Genomic DNA, 18,197 nt, shown 5'->3' on the forward strand with positions numbered 1-18,197 from the left:
GTAAAAACTCAACTCGTCAAGTTTGGAGGACAAAGAATGCTGAGTTGCATCCAAAGAACACATTTTTACATTTACATTTTAGTCATTTAGCAGACGCTCTTATCCAGAGCGACTTACAGGAGCAATTAGGGTTAAGTGCCTTGCTTAAGGGCACATCGACATATTTTTCACCTAGTCGGCTCGGGGATTAGAACCAGCGACCTTTCGGTTACTGGCACAACGCTCTTACCCACTAAGCTACCTGCCGCCCTGTGAAGCATGGGGGTGGAAACATCATGCTTTGGGGCTGTTTTTCTGCAAAGGGACCAGGACGACTGATCCGTGTAAAGGAAAGAATGAATAGGGCCATGTATCGTGAGATTTTGAGTGAAAACCTCCTTCCATCAGCAAGGGCATTGAAGATGAAACGTGGCTGGGTCTTTCAGCATGACAATGATCCCAAACACAGCGCCCGGGCAACGAAGGAGTGGCTTCGTAAGAAGCATTTCAAGGTCCTGGAGTGGCCTAGCCAGTCTCCAGATCTCAACCCCATAGAAAATCTTTGGAAGGAGTTGAAAGTCCGTGTTGCCCAGCGACAGCCCCAAAACATCACTGCTCTAGAGATCTGCATGGAGGAATGGGCCAAAATACCAGCAAGTGTGTGAAAACCTTGTGAAGACTTACAGAAAACGTTTGACCTGTGTCATTGCCAACAAAGGGTATATAACAAAGTATTGAGAAACTTTTGTTATTGACCAAATACTTATTTTCCACCATAATTTGCAAATAAATGCATAAAAAATCCTACAATGTGATTTTCAGTAAAATAAATTCTCATTTAGTCTGTCATAGTTGACGTGTACCTATGATGAAAATTACAGGCCTCTCTCATCTTTTTAAGTGGGAGAACTTGCACAATTGGTGGCTGACTAAATACTTTTTTTCCCCACTGTATCCCAGTTTACCTAATTTCCTATGGCCTCGATCAATGAGAGAAGACTTGAAATAGACAAGGTGGTGGTGTACACATTGTTGGATTACTTCATGGAGCAAAAAAAGTCTTTATTTTAAGAACTGAGCATTTTCTAATTTCAAACTGACCCCCTGCAAATGGACACTGACATTTCTTTGAGACTCCTTTTTCCACAAATCGAGGACGAAGACAGCATCGTCAAGCTAAGGTTGGTCAAAAATTCTGTGCTACACCAAACAGTACCTATCCTTTAAATGTTTGGTTAAATCACATTACGTGGTGTAACAATCTGTAGCTAAGAGAACTGGTGATCAGCATATGATGGGAGAGGTGGTCATGATGAAAATTGCCATTCCAAAGAAACATACAGTAAGTTCAGGGAACACTTGTACCGCTGTGGGAGGAGTGTTGTCATGACCAAACTGCCATTCAGCTCCTTGAGTCATCTTCTGCTTGAAATTTAGCATAATGTTCAATTTATCGAGAGGGATACAGTTCACAGGATACAGTTCTGCTACAATGACACACGCAGGCAAAGGAATTGTGTTTCTCTCCAAGAATCCACTCCAGGAAGTAGCCCAGGCAACACAAGGTATTGTCTGTAAGACAAAAATATACCAATTATACTCATTTACGTCATTTAGCAGACACTCTTATCCAGAGCGACTTACAGTAGTGAGTGCATAAATGTTTTATACTTTTTCTAACTGGTCCCCCGTGGGTATCGAACCCACAACTCTGCCGTTGCAAGCACCATGCTCTACCAACTGAGCCACACGTCACCATTACGCAGCTTGAACGACAGTTGAACTGTGCCAGCATAACACCATTAGGGTAGACTAGTTGATCATGCATACATGTGCATAGGCACAGAGATTACATTTAGAACATTATCTAGCCTAATAAAGAAAGAAATATGGCATAACTCTCAACCTTTGCACAGTGACCACACCATACAACTGTACCTAGGTAGGTAGGCATAAAGTTTCTAGCTACAACCATGTCTAACAGGCATGCTTAGGCAAATATTTGTTTTTGTTTTGTGAGGTGTTCAGATCACAGACGGGCAATAATAAAAAGTATAAAAAGTACATATATAAAGAAATTAAAAACAGTAGAAAAAAGACATAAAATAAGCATTATTTGTCCTGTCTGTCCCATCTTCCCTTTCCCTCCCCCTTCTCAGTAGATAAGATGAGATGAGTTACCCATGATATTTGTCCACCCATTCCCCCCTCCCCACCTCCCTCGGGCTCATGTTGTGGACAAATATCATGGGTAACTCATCTTATGTTTGTAAAATTGTTTGTGGGAACAAGGCACACATGAATAGAATCAGCCTGCATACAGTACCTTGCAAAAATATTCATCCCCCTTAGCAGTTTTCCTATTTTGTTGCATTACAACCTGTAAATTAAATTGATTTGTATTTGGATTTCATGTAATGGACATACACAAAATAGTCCAAATTGGTGAAGTGAAATGAAAAAATTAACTTGTTTCAAAATAATTAGTACAAATAAATAACGGAAAAGTGTTGCATGCATATGTATTCACCCCCTTTGCCTTGAAGCCCCTAAATAAGATCTGGTGCAACCAATTACCTTCACAAGTCACATAATTAGTTAAATAAAGTCCACCTGTGTGCAGTCTAAGTGTCACATGATCTGTCACATCATCTCAGTATATATAAACCTGTTCTGAAAGGCCCCAGAGTCTACAACACCACTAAGCGAGGGGCACCACCAAGCAAGCGGCACCATGAAGACCAAGGAGCTCTCCAAACAGGTCAGGGACAAAGTTGTGGAGAAGTACAGATCAGGGTTGGGTTATAAAAAAATATCTGAAACTTTGAACATCCCACGGAGCACCATTAAATTAATTACTAAAAAATTGAAAGAATATGGCACCACAACAAACCTGCCAAGAGAGGGCCGCCCACCAAAACTCACGGACCAGGCAAGGAGGGCATTAAACAGAGAGGCAACAAAGAGACCAAAGATAACCCTGGAGGAGCTGCAAAGCTCCACAGCGGAGATTGGAGTATCTGTCCATAGGACCACTTTAAGCCGTACACTCCACAGAGCTGGGCTTTACGGAAGAGTGGCCAGAAAAAGCCATTGCTTAAAGAAAAAAATAAGCAAACACGTTTGGTGTTCGACAAAAGGCATGTGGGAGACTCCCCAAACATATGGAAGAAGGTACTCTGGTCAGATGAGACTAAAATTGAGCTTTTTGTCCATCAAGGAAAACGCTATGTCTGGCGCAAACCCAACACCTCTCATCACGCCTAGAACACTATCCCGCATCATGCTGTGGGGATGATTTCATCAGCAGAGACTGGGAAACTGGTCAGAATTGAAGGAATGATGGATGGCGCTAAATACAGGGAAATTATTGAGGGAAACCAGTTTCAGTCTTCCAGACATTTGAGACAGGGACGGAGGTTCACCTTCCAGCAGGACAGTGACCCTAAGCATACTGCTAAAGTAACACTTGAGTGGTTTAAGGGGAAACATTTAAATGTCTTGGAATGGATTAGTCAAGCCCAGACCTCAATCCAATTGAGAATCTGTGGTATGACTTAAAGATGACTGTACACCAGCGGAACCCATCCAACTTGAAGGAGCTGGAGCAGTTTTGCCTTGAAGAATGGGCAGAAATCCCAGTGGCTAGATGTGCCAAGCTTATAGAGACATACCCCAAGAGACTTGCAGCTGTAATTGCTGCAAAAGGTGAATAGTTATGTTTTTTTGTCTTATTTCTTGTTTGTTTCACAATAAAAATATTTTGCATCTTCAAAGTGGTAGGCATGTTGTGTAAACCAATGATACAACCCTCCAAAAAATCAATTTAAATTCCAGGTTGTAAGGCAACAAAATAGGAAAAATGCCAAGGGGGGTGAATACTTTCGCAAGCCACTGTACATCAATATTTTATACAGATATTCAAAATACAATTGATAAATTCAAACATGATTACAGTACATTAACTCATAAGCTTTTGCATTTTTCAATTGCTATATTGAATGTATCTATCTAATGTTTCCTTGGCGCTGTTCACACGAGCTCTGGAGAGCTCTATTGAAAGAACGTCAAGGAAGTTTTGTAGCAATTGAGTTTTGCTGAGCTTATGTGGAGGCTTCCACATCTGGTCACTAACATTATTTTTGCTGCAGTCAGTCGAGACAACCATACTCATTTCTGGGGTACTGTGAGAGTCGTCAGTGAAGGGTCATCGTTCAACAATAATATATTGGGGAGATAGGGAATGGCAGCACCAAACTTAGCAAATATTTTTATAGTAAAACCAGTTTATCAGTTTTAGAGTTAAATTGTTGTATTATTGTTTCTCCTCACTGTTAGCTAGTAAACTTAGCTAGCTAGCTTGCTGGGTAGCCAGAAATGGTTATTTACATCTGTTTGGAATCCTATTAGGCTGGACAATAGAACGAGTCAAAATTCACCCAAGGCTGAAAAACAGCCAAAGAATGTTGGCTGAACTGGAACACTAGCATGAGGCCATAACAAATTAATTGTAACTAACCTTCGCTGAGCCCCTTCTGACTGGAGTGATGCTTAGAATTCCATTTCCCCCTAAATGGCACCAAAAAATGTCTCTCTTTTTTTACAATCTGTTCTTAGGACAATACTGAAAAATAACTTGTGTAGAAAGTAAACATCAGCACCTCGATGGTGTCAAGTGTGCTTACATCTGCGTAATGAGGAAGTAGGGGGAAAAAAAATCAATCTTTTGACTATTTCTGGTCTAGCGATCGATGACAGCAGAGCTCGCTGCCCAGAATAACATCATTACAAAAATGAGATTTTCCTGATTAAAATGGTGTTCGAGTTGAAAAAATATATATACAAATTGTGAGGCATTTCGCGAAATAGACAGATATACCCCTATTTACCCTACTGGAAACAATGCGAGTAAGATTTTTTGGAAGTTTTAACTACCAGCAATTGATCACTCGCACTGTCATATCAGATATTAAAGATGTTTCAAAATGCAGGCATACTAGCATTGAGGTTAGCGCATCAAACCAGCAATTATTTAGCCAGGGCTCAATACCTGCAATAGTAATTTTTTTGCTCTCCCAAAAGCAACACAGGCCTAATACAGTATATACACACACAGTTGAAGTCGGAAGTTTACATACACTTAGGTTGGAGTCATTAAAACTCGTTTTTCAACCACTCCACAAATTTCTTGTTAACAAACTATAGTTTTGGCAAGTCGGTTATAATTCAGTGTATCACAATTCCAGTGGGTCAGAAGTTTACATACACTAAGCTTGGAAAATTCCAGAAAATGATGTAATGGCTTTAGAAGCTTCTGATAGGCTAATTGACATCATTTGAGTCAATTGGAGGTGTATTTCAAGGCCTACCTTCAAATGCAGTGCCACTTTGCTTGACATCATGGGAAAATCAAAAGGAATCAGCCAAGACCTCAGAAAAAAAATTGTAGACCTCCACAAGTCTGGTTCATCCTTGGGAGCAATTTCCAAACGCCTGAAGGTACCACGTTCATCTGTACAAACAATAGTACGCAAGTATAAACACCATGGGACCACACAGCCGTCATACTGCTCAGGAAGGAGATGCGTTCTGTCTCCTAGAGATGAACTTTGGTGTGAAAAGTAAAAATCAATCCCAGGTAGAAATAGGTACAAAACTCTCTATATCCACAGTAAAACGAGTCCTATATCGACATAACCTGAAAGGCCGCTCAGCAAGGAAGAAGCCACTGCTCCAAAACCGCCATAGAAAAGCCAGACTACGGTTTGCAACTGCACATGGGGACAAAGATCGTACCTTTTGGAGAAATGTCCTCTGGTCTGATGAAACAAAAATAGAACTGTTTGGCCATAATGACCATCATTATGTTTGGAGGAAAAAGGGGAACGCTTGCAAGCCGAAGAACACCATCCCAACCATGAAGCACGGGGTGGCAGCATCATGCTGTTGGGGTGCTTTGCTGCTGGAGGGACTGGTGCACTTCACAAAATAGATGGCATCATGAGGAAGGAAAATTATGTGGATGTATTGAAGCAACATCTCAAGACATTTGTCAGGAAGTTAAAGCTTGGTCGCAAATGGGTCTTCCAAATGGACAATGACCCCATGCATACTTCCGAAGTTGTGGCAAAATGGCTTAAGGACAACAAAGTCAAGGTATTGGCATGGCCATCACAAAGCCCCGACCTCAATCCTATAGAACATTTGTGGGCAGAACTGAAAAAGCATGTGCGAGCAAGGAGGCCTACCTACCTGACTCAGTTACACCAGCTCTGTCAGGAGGAATGGGCCAGAATTGTGGAAGACTACCCGAAGCGTTTGACCCAAGTTAAACAATTTAAAGGCAATGCTACCAAATACTAATTGAGTGTATGTAAACTTCTAACCCACTGGTAATGTGATTAAATTAAATAAAAGCTTAAATAAATCATTCTGTCTACTATTATTCTGACATTTCACATTCTTAAAATAAAGTGGTGATCCTAACTGACCTAAGACAGGGAATTTTTACTAGGATTAAATGTCAGGAATTTTAAGGTGTATGTAAACTTCCGACTTCAACTGTGTATAACTAACTGTAAAGTAATGAGTGACCATTTTAGAAAATCATGTGACATATTCTTTGGTTGCATGCTATTTTATGTCAATCATATTGCTACTTGTAGCCTATAACTGATTCTTCGTGGTCTTATGCTGCCATCTCTTGGAAATATTGAACAACTAAAAGTTATTAATTCACAGCAGACCGTAAAGACATTGGAGAGGCAGCTGAGAAATAAAGTACAGTGGGGAAAAAAAGTATTTAGTCAGCCACTAATTGTGCATGTTCTACCACTTAAAAAGATGAGAGAGGCCTGTAATTTTCATCATAGGTACACGTCAACTATGACAGAAAAATTGAGAATTTTTTTTCTCCAGAAAATCCCATTGTAGGATTTTTTATGAATTTATTTGCAAATTATGGTGGAAAATAAGTATTTGGTCACCTACAAACAAGCAAGATTTCTGGCTTTCACAGACCTGTAACAACTTCTTTAAGAGGCTCGTCTGTCCTCCACTCGTTACCTGTATTAATGGCACCTGTTTGAACTTGTTATCAGTATAAAAGACACCTGTCCACAACCTCAAACAGTCACACTCCAAACTCCACTATGGCCAAGACCAAAGAGCTGTCAAAGGACACCAGAAACAAAATTGTAGACCTGCACAAGGCTGGGAAGACTGAATCTGCAATAGGTAAGCAGCTTGGTTTTAAGAAATCAACTGTGGGAGCAATTATTAGGAAATGGAAGACATACAAGACCACTGATAATCTCCCTCGATCTGGGGCTCCACGCAAGATCTCACCCCGTGGGGTCAAAATGATCACAAGAACGGTGAGCAAAAATCCCAGAACCACACGGGGGGACCTAGTGAATGACATGCAGAGAGCTGGGACCAAAGTAACAAAGCCTACCATCAGTAACACACTACGCCGCCGGGGACTCAAATCCTGCAGTGCCAGACGTGTCCCCCTGCTTAAGCCAGTACATGTCCAGGCCCGTCTGAAGTTTGCTAGAGTGCATTTGGATGATCCAGAAGAGGATTGAGAGAATGTCATATGGTCAGATGAAACCAAAATATAACTTATGGGTAAAAACTCAACTTGTCGTGTTTGGAGGACAAAGAATGCTGAGTTGCATCCAAAGAACACCATACCTACTGTGAAGCATGGGGGTGGAAACATCATGCTTTGGGGCTGTTTTTCTGCAAAGGGACCAGGACGACTGATCCGTGTAAAGGAAAGAATGAATGGGGCCATGTATCGTGAGATTTTGAGTGAAAACCTCCTTCCATCAGCAAGGGCATTGAAGATGAAATGTGGCTGGATCTTTCAGCATGACAATGATCCCAAACACACCACCCGGGCAACAAAGGAGTGGCTTCGTAAGAAACATTTCAAGGTCCTGGAGTGGCCTAGCCAGTCTCCAGATCTCAACCCCATAGAAAATCTTTGGAGGGAGTTGAAAGTCTGTGTTGCCCAGCGACAGCCCCAAAACATCACTGCTCTAGAGGAGATCTGCATGGAGCAATGGGCCAAAATACCAGCAACAGTGTGTGAAAACCTTGTGAAGACTTACAGAAAACGTTTGACCTGTGTCATTGCAAACAAAGGGTATATAACAAAGTATTGAGAAACTTTTGTTATTGACCAAATACTTATTTTCCACCATAATTTGCAAATAAATTCATAAAAAATCCTACAAATGTGATTTTCTGGAGAAAAAAAAATCTAATTTTGTCTGTCATAGTTGACGTGTACCTATGATGAAAATTACAGGCCTCTCATCTTTTTAAGTGGGAGAACATGCACAATTGGTGGCTGACTAAATACTTTTTTTCCCCACCTGTATATATTTCTTATTATTATTTCACAGAGGTTACTAGGTCACACATAGCTCAAACCACATTTGTGGCTTGTTTATCAAGTGTTCTTCCTTGCAATAATAAATAGAAAATAACTAATTATTTAAAAAACAGCAAATACTTAGTTGTTTTTTTTATAAAATGAAAATGAAATGTTGTACTATAATGTTATTTACTAACATAATATTATTACTAAAATAGTTAATAAAACTGTTGTAGGCTACCCTACCCTAGAATTAGGGTTATGGCTAGGGTTACTGTCTGTTCAGGGTTAGGGTTAAGGCTAAAATAGGTTATACATAACTTTTAAGGGATATACCTAGAGTTAGGTTGAGGTTTTTTTCAGCAAAAACAGTATGGGTTAATCGCTCTTGCTCCTCCACGTCTGCGGGTACTACATACCTCATTCACGACACTCGCTGGGGTCATAATCTGAGGTAGAAACTGCGTCAGATCTACAAATCAATAAGCTAGACCCATCCATTTGGTTTGCAACTCAGTGAATCTGTGCAGCATACACTCAATTCGAACAGATCAAATTACTCAGCAGCATTTAAAAACTACAAAAAAGTTATTTCTTCAGCCATCTCTGGCACAGTGAGTCACCACAACGTGTACCCAGGCGAACAGTTATATCGTTAACCAAGTAGTCCTATCCTTGATATTATTAAGTTACCGGAGGTAAGTCTTCAAAGTTTACGTGGGTAAACCTCATTGCTAACAATAGCAAAGCTGGCATTGTGACACAGAACAATGGGCTGGGAATAGAATGTTCTGATTGCGAGTTGGTGCAATGGTGCTCAATAGAACTAATAGTAGCTGGCAGGGTGAAAAATGCCCTAAGATATGGTGTTTTCTTCGTGATGAACATCAAAACTACAGCAAGCTGCTAGGACATACGGTAATATTATGAAACTGGGCTCCATGGCGGATGCAATGAACTAATTTTAATTTGAAAAAAATAATTGTTAAAAATGTCCAGCCTAATCTTATCTTGTGTCATGCCTATAATTTTGTGATTTTGAAATGCATCCACGGTCATAATCATAACCAATGTCAACCCTTGTCAATAATGTTACATAGCTAGTGAGTAAAACTATTTACAGCTGCTGATGTTACACGTTTGCTAAAAAGTTAGAAACGGGAGGCCTGGCACATAGCAACAAGTTAGCTAGCCAACTCCAGTCATGTGCTAACATTTGCTGGTAAACCTAGCTTTAGGTGGCTGGTTGTAACGTTATAGCTTGCTGTTTAGTAGCCATATCTATTACTAAAAAGAGGTTTTACAATCAAGATACAATAGGACCTCCGATTGTAAAACCTCCATTTCTAGTCATAGATATGGCAACCTGTAGTTGTTTAGCTAACTTAGCTAGCTACCTACCTAAGTTAGCAAACAGAAAAATAATTGTATTTCCCCTCACTGTAACACAGTAGTATTTTAGCCAGGATTACACAATATGGGTTTCAGTAGATAAACTAAAGTTATCTAGCTAGCTAGGTGGCTTGCAGGAAAAATAATTTACTTAGCACCGTAGTTTAGTTTTAGTTTAGTATGTCATCTGTCATCTGCCCCCTTGGTGCTGACATTGGCTGTAGCTGAGCTTCTAGCTAAATCCAACTATTTGTTTTGAATCCTCTTTGCTATATTCCGGTTGAAACATGTATGGTTGAATGTCACCAGGTAGCAAAAAAAATTCTCCATTTACATTTCGGTCATTTAGCAGACGCTCTTATCCAGAGCGACTTACGGTAGTGATTGCATACATTTTCATACTTTTTTCATACTCCCATCTTCAAATTCATGTTGATTAGAGGAATCACTTGAAGCCATTGTGGTCTGGTCAGTTCTTTCAGTTTTGCCCAAAGGATTGTGTTGTTAGTGTCCGCCTCCCTTTAAAAAAATCCTGCCTTGGGGGAGGGACGGGGCCGGAGCACGAAGCACCGCCCCACACCAGTTGTAGTCTTTCAGAGACTGGAAAAAATGTGTGAGCTTGTATATTTAGTAATGAATCCGCTGATAGGAATATCTCTGAGATGTCCAATCCCCCCACCCCACCCCACCCCACCCCCCACCCCACACCCACCCACTACAACAACCTTTCCCTACAGTATCTAAAGCTATGCAAATGTGTTCCCTGTGTGCAACAACACAGAAGGACTTGTAAATAAAATGTCCCCCAAATGGTGGGTCCTGGTTAGAAACAGTAGATTTGTTGACATGGTCATAACACTTCAAAAGCTTTAGGTGGGTCACAGTGCTCTAGTAGCAACATGGATCATGGTCAGTGTGACTTTAAGACTAGAACCCCCTGGCCAGGTTAAATAATGTCCTGACACAACACCCCCTGTAACAAAGGCGCGCACCCACACAGCTATGTCTGACTGACGCCATACCCCTCCTCATGCCAACACTATGCAGACAGTGGTCGTAAAACTAACCTTAAACCAGGCATCTAAAACACAGAAAGAAAAACTAACAGTGTGTGGGCTGCCACAAGGGTATGGGAACCAAGTCTGTGAACACACAAGTCTTCAGCCTTAGAATCACAACAAGTTAACATTTCATTCCAATGAGATACACAATCGTCATCATCATTTATCACTTAAACAATCATTTAAAAGTGTGTACAGTACAAAATGTACAAGTGACAAGGAACAACAAACAAAATATTACCAATAAAAGTTAGACTCATGTCTAGGTGAGAGTAGATTGTCGTGCTGGTCTGTTTAGCAGTTAAACTGAGCACGAGTGACTGTCATTGTTTAGAAGAACTAACCTAGCTCGAAGCTAAATCAGACACAGCGTTGACCTGAACCCAATCATAGGAAAATAAAGGGTTAAAAAAAATGTATCTTAGAGAATTTCCCCACTAACTAATTTGATGTTGAAAAATACAAAAAGCTGTCCATACATCCTGTCATAGCCTAGATTCCAAAATTAATTTATTGGTTGTTATTCACAAAAAAACACTTCAGCAGAGACACTACCTCTCACTAGCGTCAGAGTAACAATGACAATGTTCCATGATGATAACATTCTCATATGCATTCTACCAAGGATTGGAACTTTTGGTGACAACATGGCGCCCAACCACATTGTCAATGTCAAATCTACCTTGGTCATAGATAATCATGGATGAGCTGGAAACATAAGGATGCTGAGAAGCTAAGGTTACAGAGCTGACTTGAAGGTTCTGGGATGTGCTCTTGTACAACAGTTTGACCTTAGATCTTGGTGAGGACAGGTCCCCCCTGGTATGTAAAGAGCAGAGGAACTAGAACACAGTTCAGGGCGAAGCTTCAGACAGATATTTACAGATCTGTGTGTGCAAGGCCAGACATAGAAAGGAGAGAGATGGAGGTGAAAAAAAGAGATTATCAGAGTTTTGTCAGGGTCTGCTTCTCTCTGGGAGGCAGCAGCAATACTTCAGGTCACACACAACACACACTCTCTCTCTCTCTCTCTCTCACACCCAGTTTAGCAGCATTCTCATGAGTCCTCTGTGTCCGTGACATTGGCAGGTGAGTCAGGAGAACGTGAAGGGTCTGAATGGGAGGTCTTTGGCATGCTAAAGAGGGAGACGGAGACCGATCAACCCAGCAGACAGACCCAGGACAGACCTGGCTGCCAGACCAGGCAGAGTTCCTCTCTGTACAGCTGAATCATACCCAGTTCCTCCTCATCTCCTCTGGATGGTGTTTCTGACAGGCAGGAAGAAGTTGAGATCCTTCCTCAATTGGAGCACATGCCACGACTAGAGAGAGTTAGAGGGGTGGGGTTAGATTTGGGATGCCTCTCAAATAAAAACGGTGGATTTACAACGTAAAAGAAAAACAACCTCAGTGAAACGTTCCCTTAGTGTACCTCAGTGAACTGTGCTTTGATGGCATCAAACTTGACCTTCTCATGGACCGCCCTGGCTGTGTTGGTGCCATCAAACGGCTCTGAGAGAACAACAACGATGAGACAACATTTCAGTAGGGACAGATACAGCGTTAAAACATTGAAACTGGGATTAACAAGAGCCAGATGTATTGCACAATCATGTTTTCCAGCATCCGTCCCTAGCCCCCAGGCTTCAATATAAGAAGATGATCTAAAAGGGGAGACATTACATCATGGTAATAACACAGTTATTACACAGTCACTACACAACTGTGTGGGAGGGGGCTAGGTGTCAGTGCCATAGTTAGCAGTGATTGACTAGTCAGGTCTAGTCTGACCTACCTTCCACACAGATGAACTTGTCTCTCCACTCTAGACTATTTGACTTGGGCAGAGCCTTAGCCTCTCGCACCGAGATCACCTGTTTATCCCACCTGGAACAGAAGAGAGGAAGTGTGTGTGAGACTGAGTAGACATCTGTGTTTGTGTTTGCGTGTGTTTTTCGTGCACTGTATGGCATGGTATGGTATCGTTGGTCTAAACATCAGAGCTCAGTCAGAGTTTCTCTGAGCTTCCATCCAGCAACGCTGTCAAAAGATTACAGGTCAGTTCCCACCTGTTGCTGTCCCTCAGACAGCAACATGGCACCAGAGAGTGAGGGGGTGTGGGAGGGGACTTGTGAGAAAGACAGAGAGAAGAGAGAGGGAAGAGGAGCACCTTTCAGTATGTATCCTTTCTATGCATTCATAAAGCCTCTTTACGAATGCATATGAAGGACACATACCGTAAAGTGCTCCTCTTCCCTCTCTCTCTTTTACATGTCCCCTCCCACACACATTACAACATTCGACATAAGCTGTCGTTAACAGTAATTGACAGTACTTAATAGTCATGAGTAGCCCCGTGTAGCTCAGTTGGTAGAGCATGGCCTTTGCAATGCCAGGGTTGTGGGTTCGATTCCCACGGGGGGCCAGTATGAAAATGTATGCACTCACTAACTGTAAGTCGCTCTGGATAAGAGTGTCTGCTAAATGACTAAAATGTAAATGAGCAATGCCATAAGATGTTACAAAGCTACTTATAAATGGGTGCTCAACCTGTTGTCATGGGCTCTTATGTCATGTGTTCTTAGCTGTTGCTATAACACATCCTGTATGACCATTTATGTCACATGATATTACATGCTACTTAGGAGTCTACATACCAGATGTTATAACAAGGTGTTATAATTACAGTAAATAGTCTGATGGTGTCATAACCATGTCATGCGCCCTTATAGTGTGTACACAGATGCCTGAAGTAAAGTGATATCAATTTGAGGCAACATTAAAATGGTATGAAGTGCTCATACCACAGGTTGATTTGAGAGTGATGTGGATTTTTACATTTATATGGATTTTTTAGATTGGTACATCGCTGTTGCTAGGCATGAACTTAATTAATTCCTCTCACTGTGTGTAAAATGGGCATCTGACCTGTTCAGGCTAAACCCTTTGTCTCTCCTTGGGCATCTTCTTGATTATTTACATCATGACAGGGTGGGAGAGAGGGGTTGGGCTTGGGTATGTTTGAGAGATTGATTGTGGACCTGCCATGTCCACAATCAATCTACATGTCAAGCCAGGGTGAGCCGGGGTTGAACAGAGTTCAAACTGAACATGATTTTGCATGACAAGGCTTGATTGGTCGCACCACCATTGTTTCCAAACTGAATACATACAGTCGTGGTCAAAAGTTTTGAGAATGACACAAGTATTGGTCTCCACAAAGTTTGCTGCCTCAGTGTTGATGATGGCAATTTGCATTTACTACAGAATGTCATGAAGAGTGATCAGATGAATTGCAATTAATTGTAAAGTCCCTCTTTGCCATGAAAATAAACTTAATCCCCAAAAAACATGTCAGCCCTGCCACAAAAGGACCAGCTACCATCATGTCAGTGATTGTCTCGTTAACACAGGTGAGAGTGTTGATGAGGACAAGGCTGGAGATCGCTCTGTCATGCTGATTGAGTCAGAATAACAGACTGGAAGCTTTAAAAGGAGGGTTGTGCTTGAAATCATTGTTCTACCTCTGTCAACCGTGGTTACCTGCAAGGAAACATGTGCCGTCATCATTGCTTTGCACAAAAAGGGCTTCACAGGCAAGGATATTGCTACTAGTAAGATTGCACCTAAATCAACCATTTATCGGATCATCAAGAACTTCAAGGAGAGAGGTTCAATTGTTGTGAAGAAAGCGTCAGGGCGTCCAAGAAAGTCCAGCAAGCGCCAGGACCGTCTCCTAAAGTTGATTCAGCTGTGGGATCGGGGCACCACCAGTGCAGAGCTTGCTCAGGATTGGCAGCAGGCAGGTGTGAGTGCATCTGCACGCACAGTGAGGCGAATACTTTTGGAGGATGGCCTGGTGTCAAGAAGGGCAGCAAAGAAGCCACTTCTCTCCAGGAAAAACATCAGGGACAGACCGATATTCTGCAAAAGGTACAGGGATTGGACTTCTGAGGACTGGGGTAGAGTCATTTTCTCTGATGAATCCCCTTTCCGATTGTTTGGGCCATCCGGAAAACACCTTGTCCGGAGAAGACAAGGTGAGCGCTACCATCAGTCCTGTGTCATGCCAACAGTAAAGCATCCTGAGACCATTCATGTGTGGGGTTGCTTCTCAGCCAAGGGAGTGGGCTCACTCACAATTTTGCCTAAGAACACAGCCATGAATAAAGAATGGTACCAACACATCCTCCGAGAGCAACTTCTCCCAACCATCCAAGAACAGTTTGGTGACGACCAATGCCTTTTCCAGCATGATGGAGCACCTTGCCATAAGGCAAAAGTGATAACTAAGTGGCTCGGGGAACAAAACATCAACATTTTGGGTCCATGGCCAGGAAACTCCCCAGACCTTAATCCCATTGAGAACTTGTGGTCGATCCTCAAGAGGCAGGTGGACAAACAAAAACCCACAACTTCTGACAAACTCCAAGCATTGATTATGCAAGAATGGGCTGCCATCAGTCAGGATGTGGCCCAGAAGTTAATTGACAGCATGCCAGGGCGGATTGCAGAGGTCTTGAAAAAGAAGGGTCAACACTGCAAATATTGACTCTTTGCATAAGCTGAATGTCATTGTCAATGAAAGCCTTTGACACTTATGGAATACTTGTAATTATACTTCAGTGTACCATAGTAACTACTGACATAAAGATCTAAGAACACTGAAGCAGCAAACTTTGTGGAGACCAATACTTGTGTCATTCTCAAAACTTTTGACCACGACTGTAGAGGAGAAGTTAGATTTTGCCACTATCATAAACTAAGGAAGTGGGCGGAGCAGTCAAGAGGTGAAAACTGGTGACAGGTGGTGGTGGAACCAAAGAGGGAGGGGTTAAGCTAAAATGTATGTAAAATGACTATATAAACTGAGAGCTGGGAGGTGGAAAAGGAGATGCTCTGCAGACCACTCGACATTGACCTTGTCAATTCCTGCGTCTTCGTCCTGCCTCTTCGTATACTCTGTAGTCGTCACAACATGTTAATCTAGCTGGCAAGTTTGAGCATGCATGTACATCTTGCCTCACATCGTTTTTCATTTTTCTTCAACAGCTGCTGCACCGTGCCTCGCTGAATTTGACACAGCTGTGTTGGAAAGAAAATATTTGGAAGTTGTGGCCTTACAGGTTTGGTGTGATTTGTCTGATTGCCAAATTATTTCCAACATGGCTGAAAAATCTGTGAATATTATAAATAGTGTACTAGAAAACGCATACTCTGTAGTAGCTGCTATGGCAAATAGGCCTACTTTTAAATGTTGCTCCTGTGGCATTTCTCAGAAGAATGTTAAAAGTTATGTAGATCATCAGGTTTTGCACAGACATGAAGCTAATGGTGTATATCCATGTTTTAGTGACTGCAAACGCCTGTTTACCAAGTACAATGTCTTAAAAGCGCATGTTAATTGTAATCACAAGGCCTCCTGTAGCTCAGTTGGTAGAGCATGGCGCTTGCAACGCCAGGGTTGTGGGTTCTTTTCCCACTGGGGGCCAGTATGGAAAATGTATGCACTCACTAACTGTAAGTCGCTCTGGATAAGAGCATCTGCTAAATGACTAAAATGTAAATGTATCTTTATTCTACAAAAACTTTGGAAATACTTTGGTTCTTTGATCAATATAAGGACGAATTTGCCACAACAAGAGTATCACAGGTAAGACTTTTTATGAAGTACATACCAATAATACTTTTTATACAACAAGTGGGTCTAATCCTGGATGCTGATTGGTTAAAACCATATTCCAGCCGGTGTCTATTCCACAAATTACCACCGGCTAAATCTATGACGTTGAAATGCCTATTTACTCTGTTCCATCTTAATACACTGCTCAAAAACATAAAGGGAACACAAAAATAACACATCCTAGATCTGAATGAATGAAATAATCTTATTAAATACTTTTTCCTTTACATAGTTGAATGTGCTGACAACAAAATCACACAAAAATTATCAATGGAAATCAAATTTATCAACCCATGGAGGTCTGGATTTGGAGTCACCCTCAAAATTAAAGTGGAAAACCACACTACAGGCTGATCCAACTTTGATGTAATGTCCTTAAAACAAGTCAAAATGAGGCTCAGTAGTGTGTGTGGCCTCCACGTGCCTGTATGACCTCCCTACAATGCCTGGGCATGCTCCTGATGAGGTGGCGGATGGTCTCCTGAGAGATCTCCTCCCAGACCTGGACTAAAGCATCCGCCAACTCCTGGACAGTCTGTGGAGCAACGTGGCGTTGGTGGTTGGAGCGAGACATGATGTCCCAGATGTGCTCAATTGGATTAAAGTCTGGGAACGGGCGGTCCATAGCATCAATGCCTTCCTCTTGCAGGAACTGCTGACACACTCCAGCCACATGAGGTCTAGCATTGTCTTACATTAGGAGGAACCCAGGGCCAACCGCACCAGCATATGGTCTCACAAGCTGTCTGAGGATCTGAGGATCTCATCTGAGGATCTCATCTCGGTACCTAATGGCAGTCCGGCTACCTCTGGCGAGCACATGGAGGGCTGTGTGGCCCCCCAAATAAATGCCACCCCACACCATGACTGACCCACCGCCAAACCGGTCATGCTGGAGGATGTTGCAGGCAGCAGAACGTTCTCCACGGCGTCTCCAGTGTGAACCTGCTTTAATCTGTGAAGAGCACAGGGCGCCAGTGGCGAATTTGCCAATCTTGGTGTTCTCTGGCAAATGCCAAACGTCCTGCACGGTGTTGGGCTGTAAGCACAACCCCCACCTGTGGACGTCGGGCCCTCATACCACCCTCATGGAGTCTGTTTCTGACCGTTTGAGCAGACACATGCACATGTGGCCTGCTGGAGGTCATTTTCCAGGGCTCTGGCAGTGCTCCGCCTGCTCCTCCTTGCACAAAGGCGGAGGTAGCGGTCCTGCTGCTGGGTTGTTGCCCTCCTACGGCCTCCTCCACGTCTCCTGATGTACTGGCCTGTCCCCTGGTAGCGCCTCCATGCTCTGGACACTACGCTGACAGACACAGCAAACCTTCTTGCCACAGCTCGAATTGATGTGCCATCCTGGATGAGCTGCACTACCTGAGCCACTTGGGTGGGTTGTAGACGCCATCTCATGCTACCACTAGAGTGAAAGCACCGCCAGCATTCAAAAGTGACCAAAACATCAGCCAGGAAGCATAGGAACTGAGAAGTGGTCTGTGGTCACCACCTGCAAAACCAGTCCTTTATTGGGGGTGTCTTGCTAATTGCCTATAATTTCCACCTGTTGTCTATTCCATTTGCACAACAGCATGTGAAATGTATTGTCAATCAGTGTTGCTTCCTAAGTGGACAGTTTGATTTCACAGAAGTGTGATTGACTTGGAGTTACATTGGGTTGTTTAAGTGTTCCCTTTATTTT

The 18,197-nt window shown here is 42.4% G+C and overlaps 1 protein-coding gene across 4 annotated transcripts in view; it reads right to left on the bottom strand.

Annotated features, from left to right (window-relative positions):
* Positions 1 to 1,249: 1,249 nt before the first annotated feature.
* Positions 1,250 to 18,197, bottom strand: part of tent2 (terminal nucleotidyltransferase 2) — a 76,610-nt gene continuing 59,662 nt past the window's right edge. For 3 of the 4 annotated variants that reach the window (XM_041904421.2, XM_041904418.2, XM_041904420.2), the window contains 3 exons: positions 12,617 to 12,708; positions 12,254 to 12,333; positions 11,307 to 12,143 (listed from right to left, as the gene is read on the bottom strand). In XM_041904421.2, coding sequence (XP_041760355.1) covers positions 12,069 to 12,143; positions 12,254 to 12,333; positions 12,617 to 12,708 — 247 coding nt within the window. In that variant the 3' untranslated portion in view covers positions 11,307 to 12,068. Of the gene's footprint in view, positions 1,552 to 11,306; positions 12,144 to 12,253; positions 12,334 to 12,616; positions 12,709 to 18,197 lie in introns of those variants that run through there. The other variant, XM_041904419.1, reaches the window with a different exon arrangement.

The sequence above is a fragment of the Coregonus clupeaformis genome, chromosome 18, assembly GCF_020615455.1.
Source record: "Coregonus clupeaformis isolate EN_2021a chromosome 18, ASM2061545v1, whole genome shotgun sequence".
Lineage (NCBI taxonomy): Eukaryota > Metazoa > Chordata > Actinopteri > Salmoniformes > Salmonidae > Coregonus > Coregonus clupeaformis.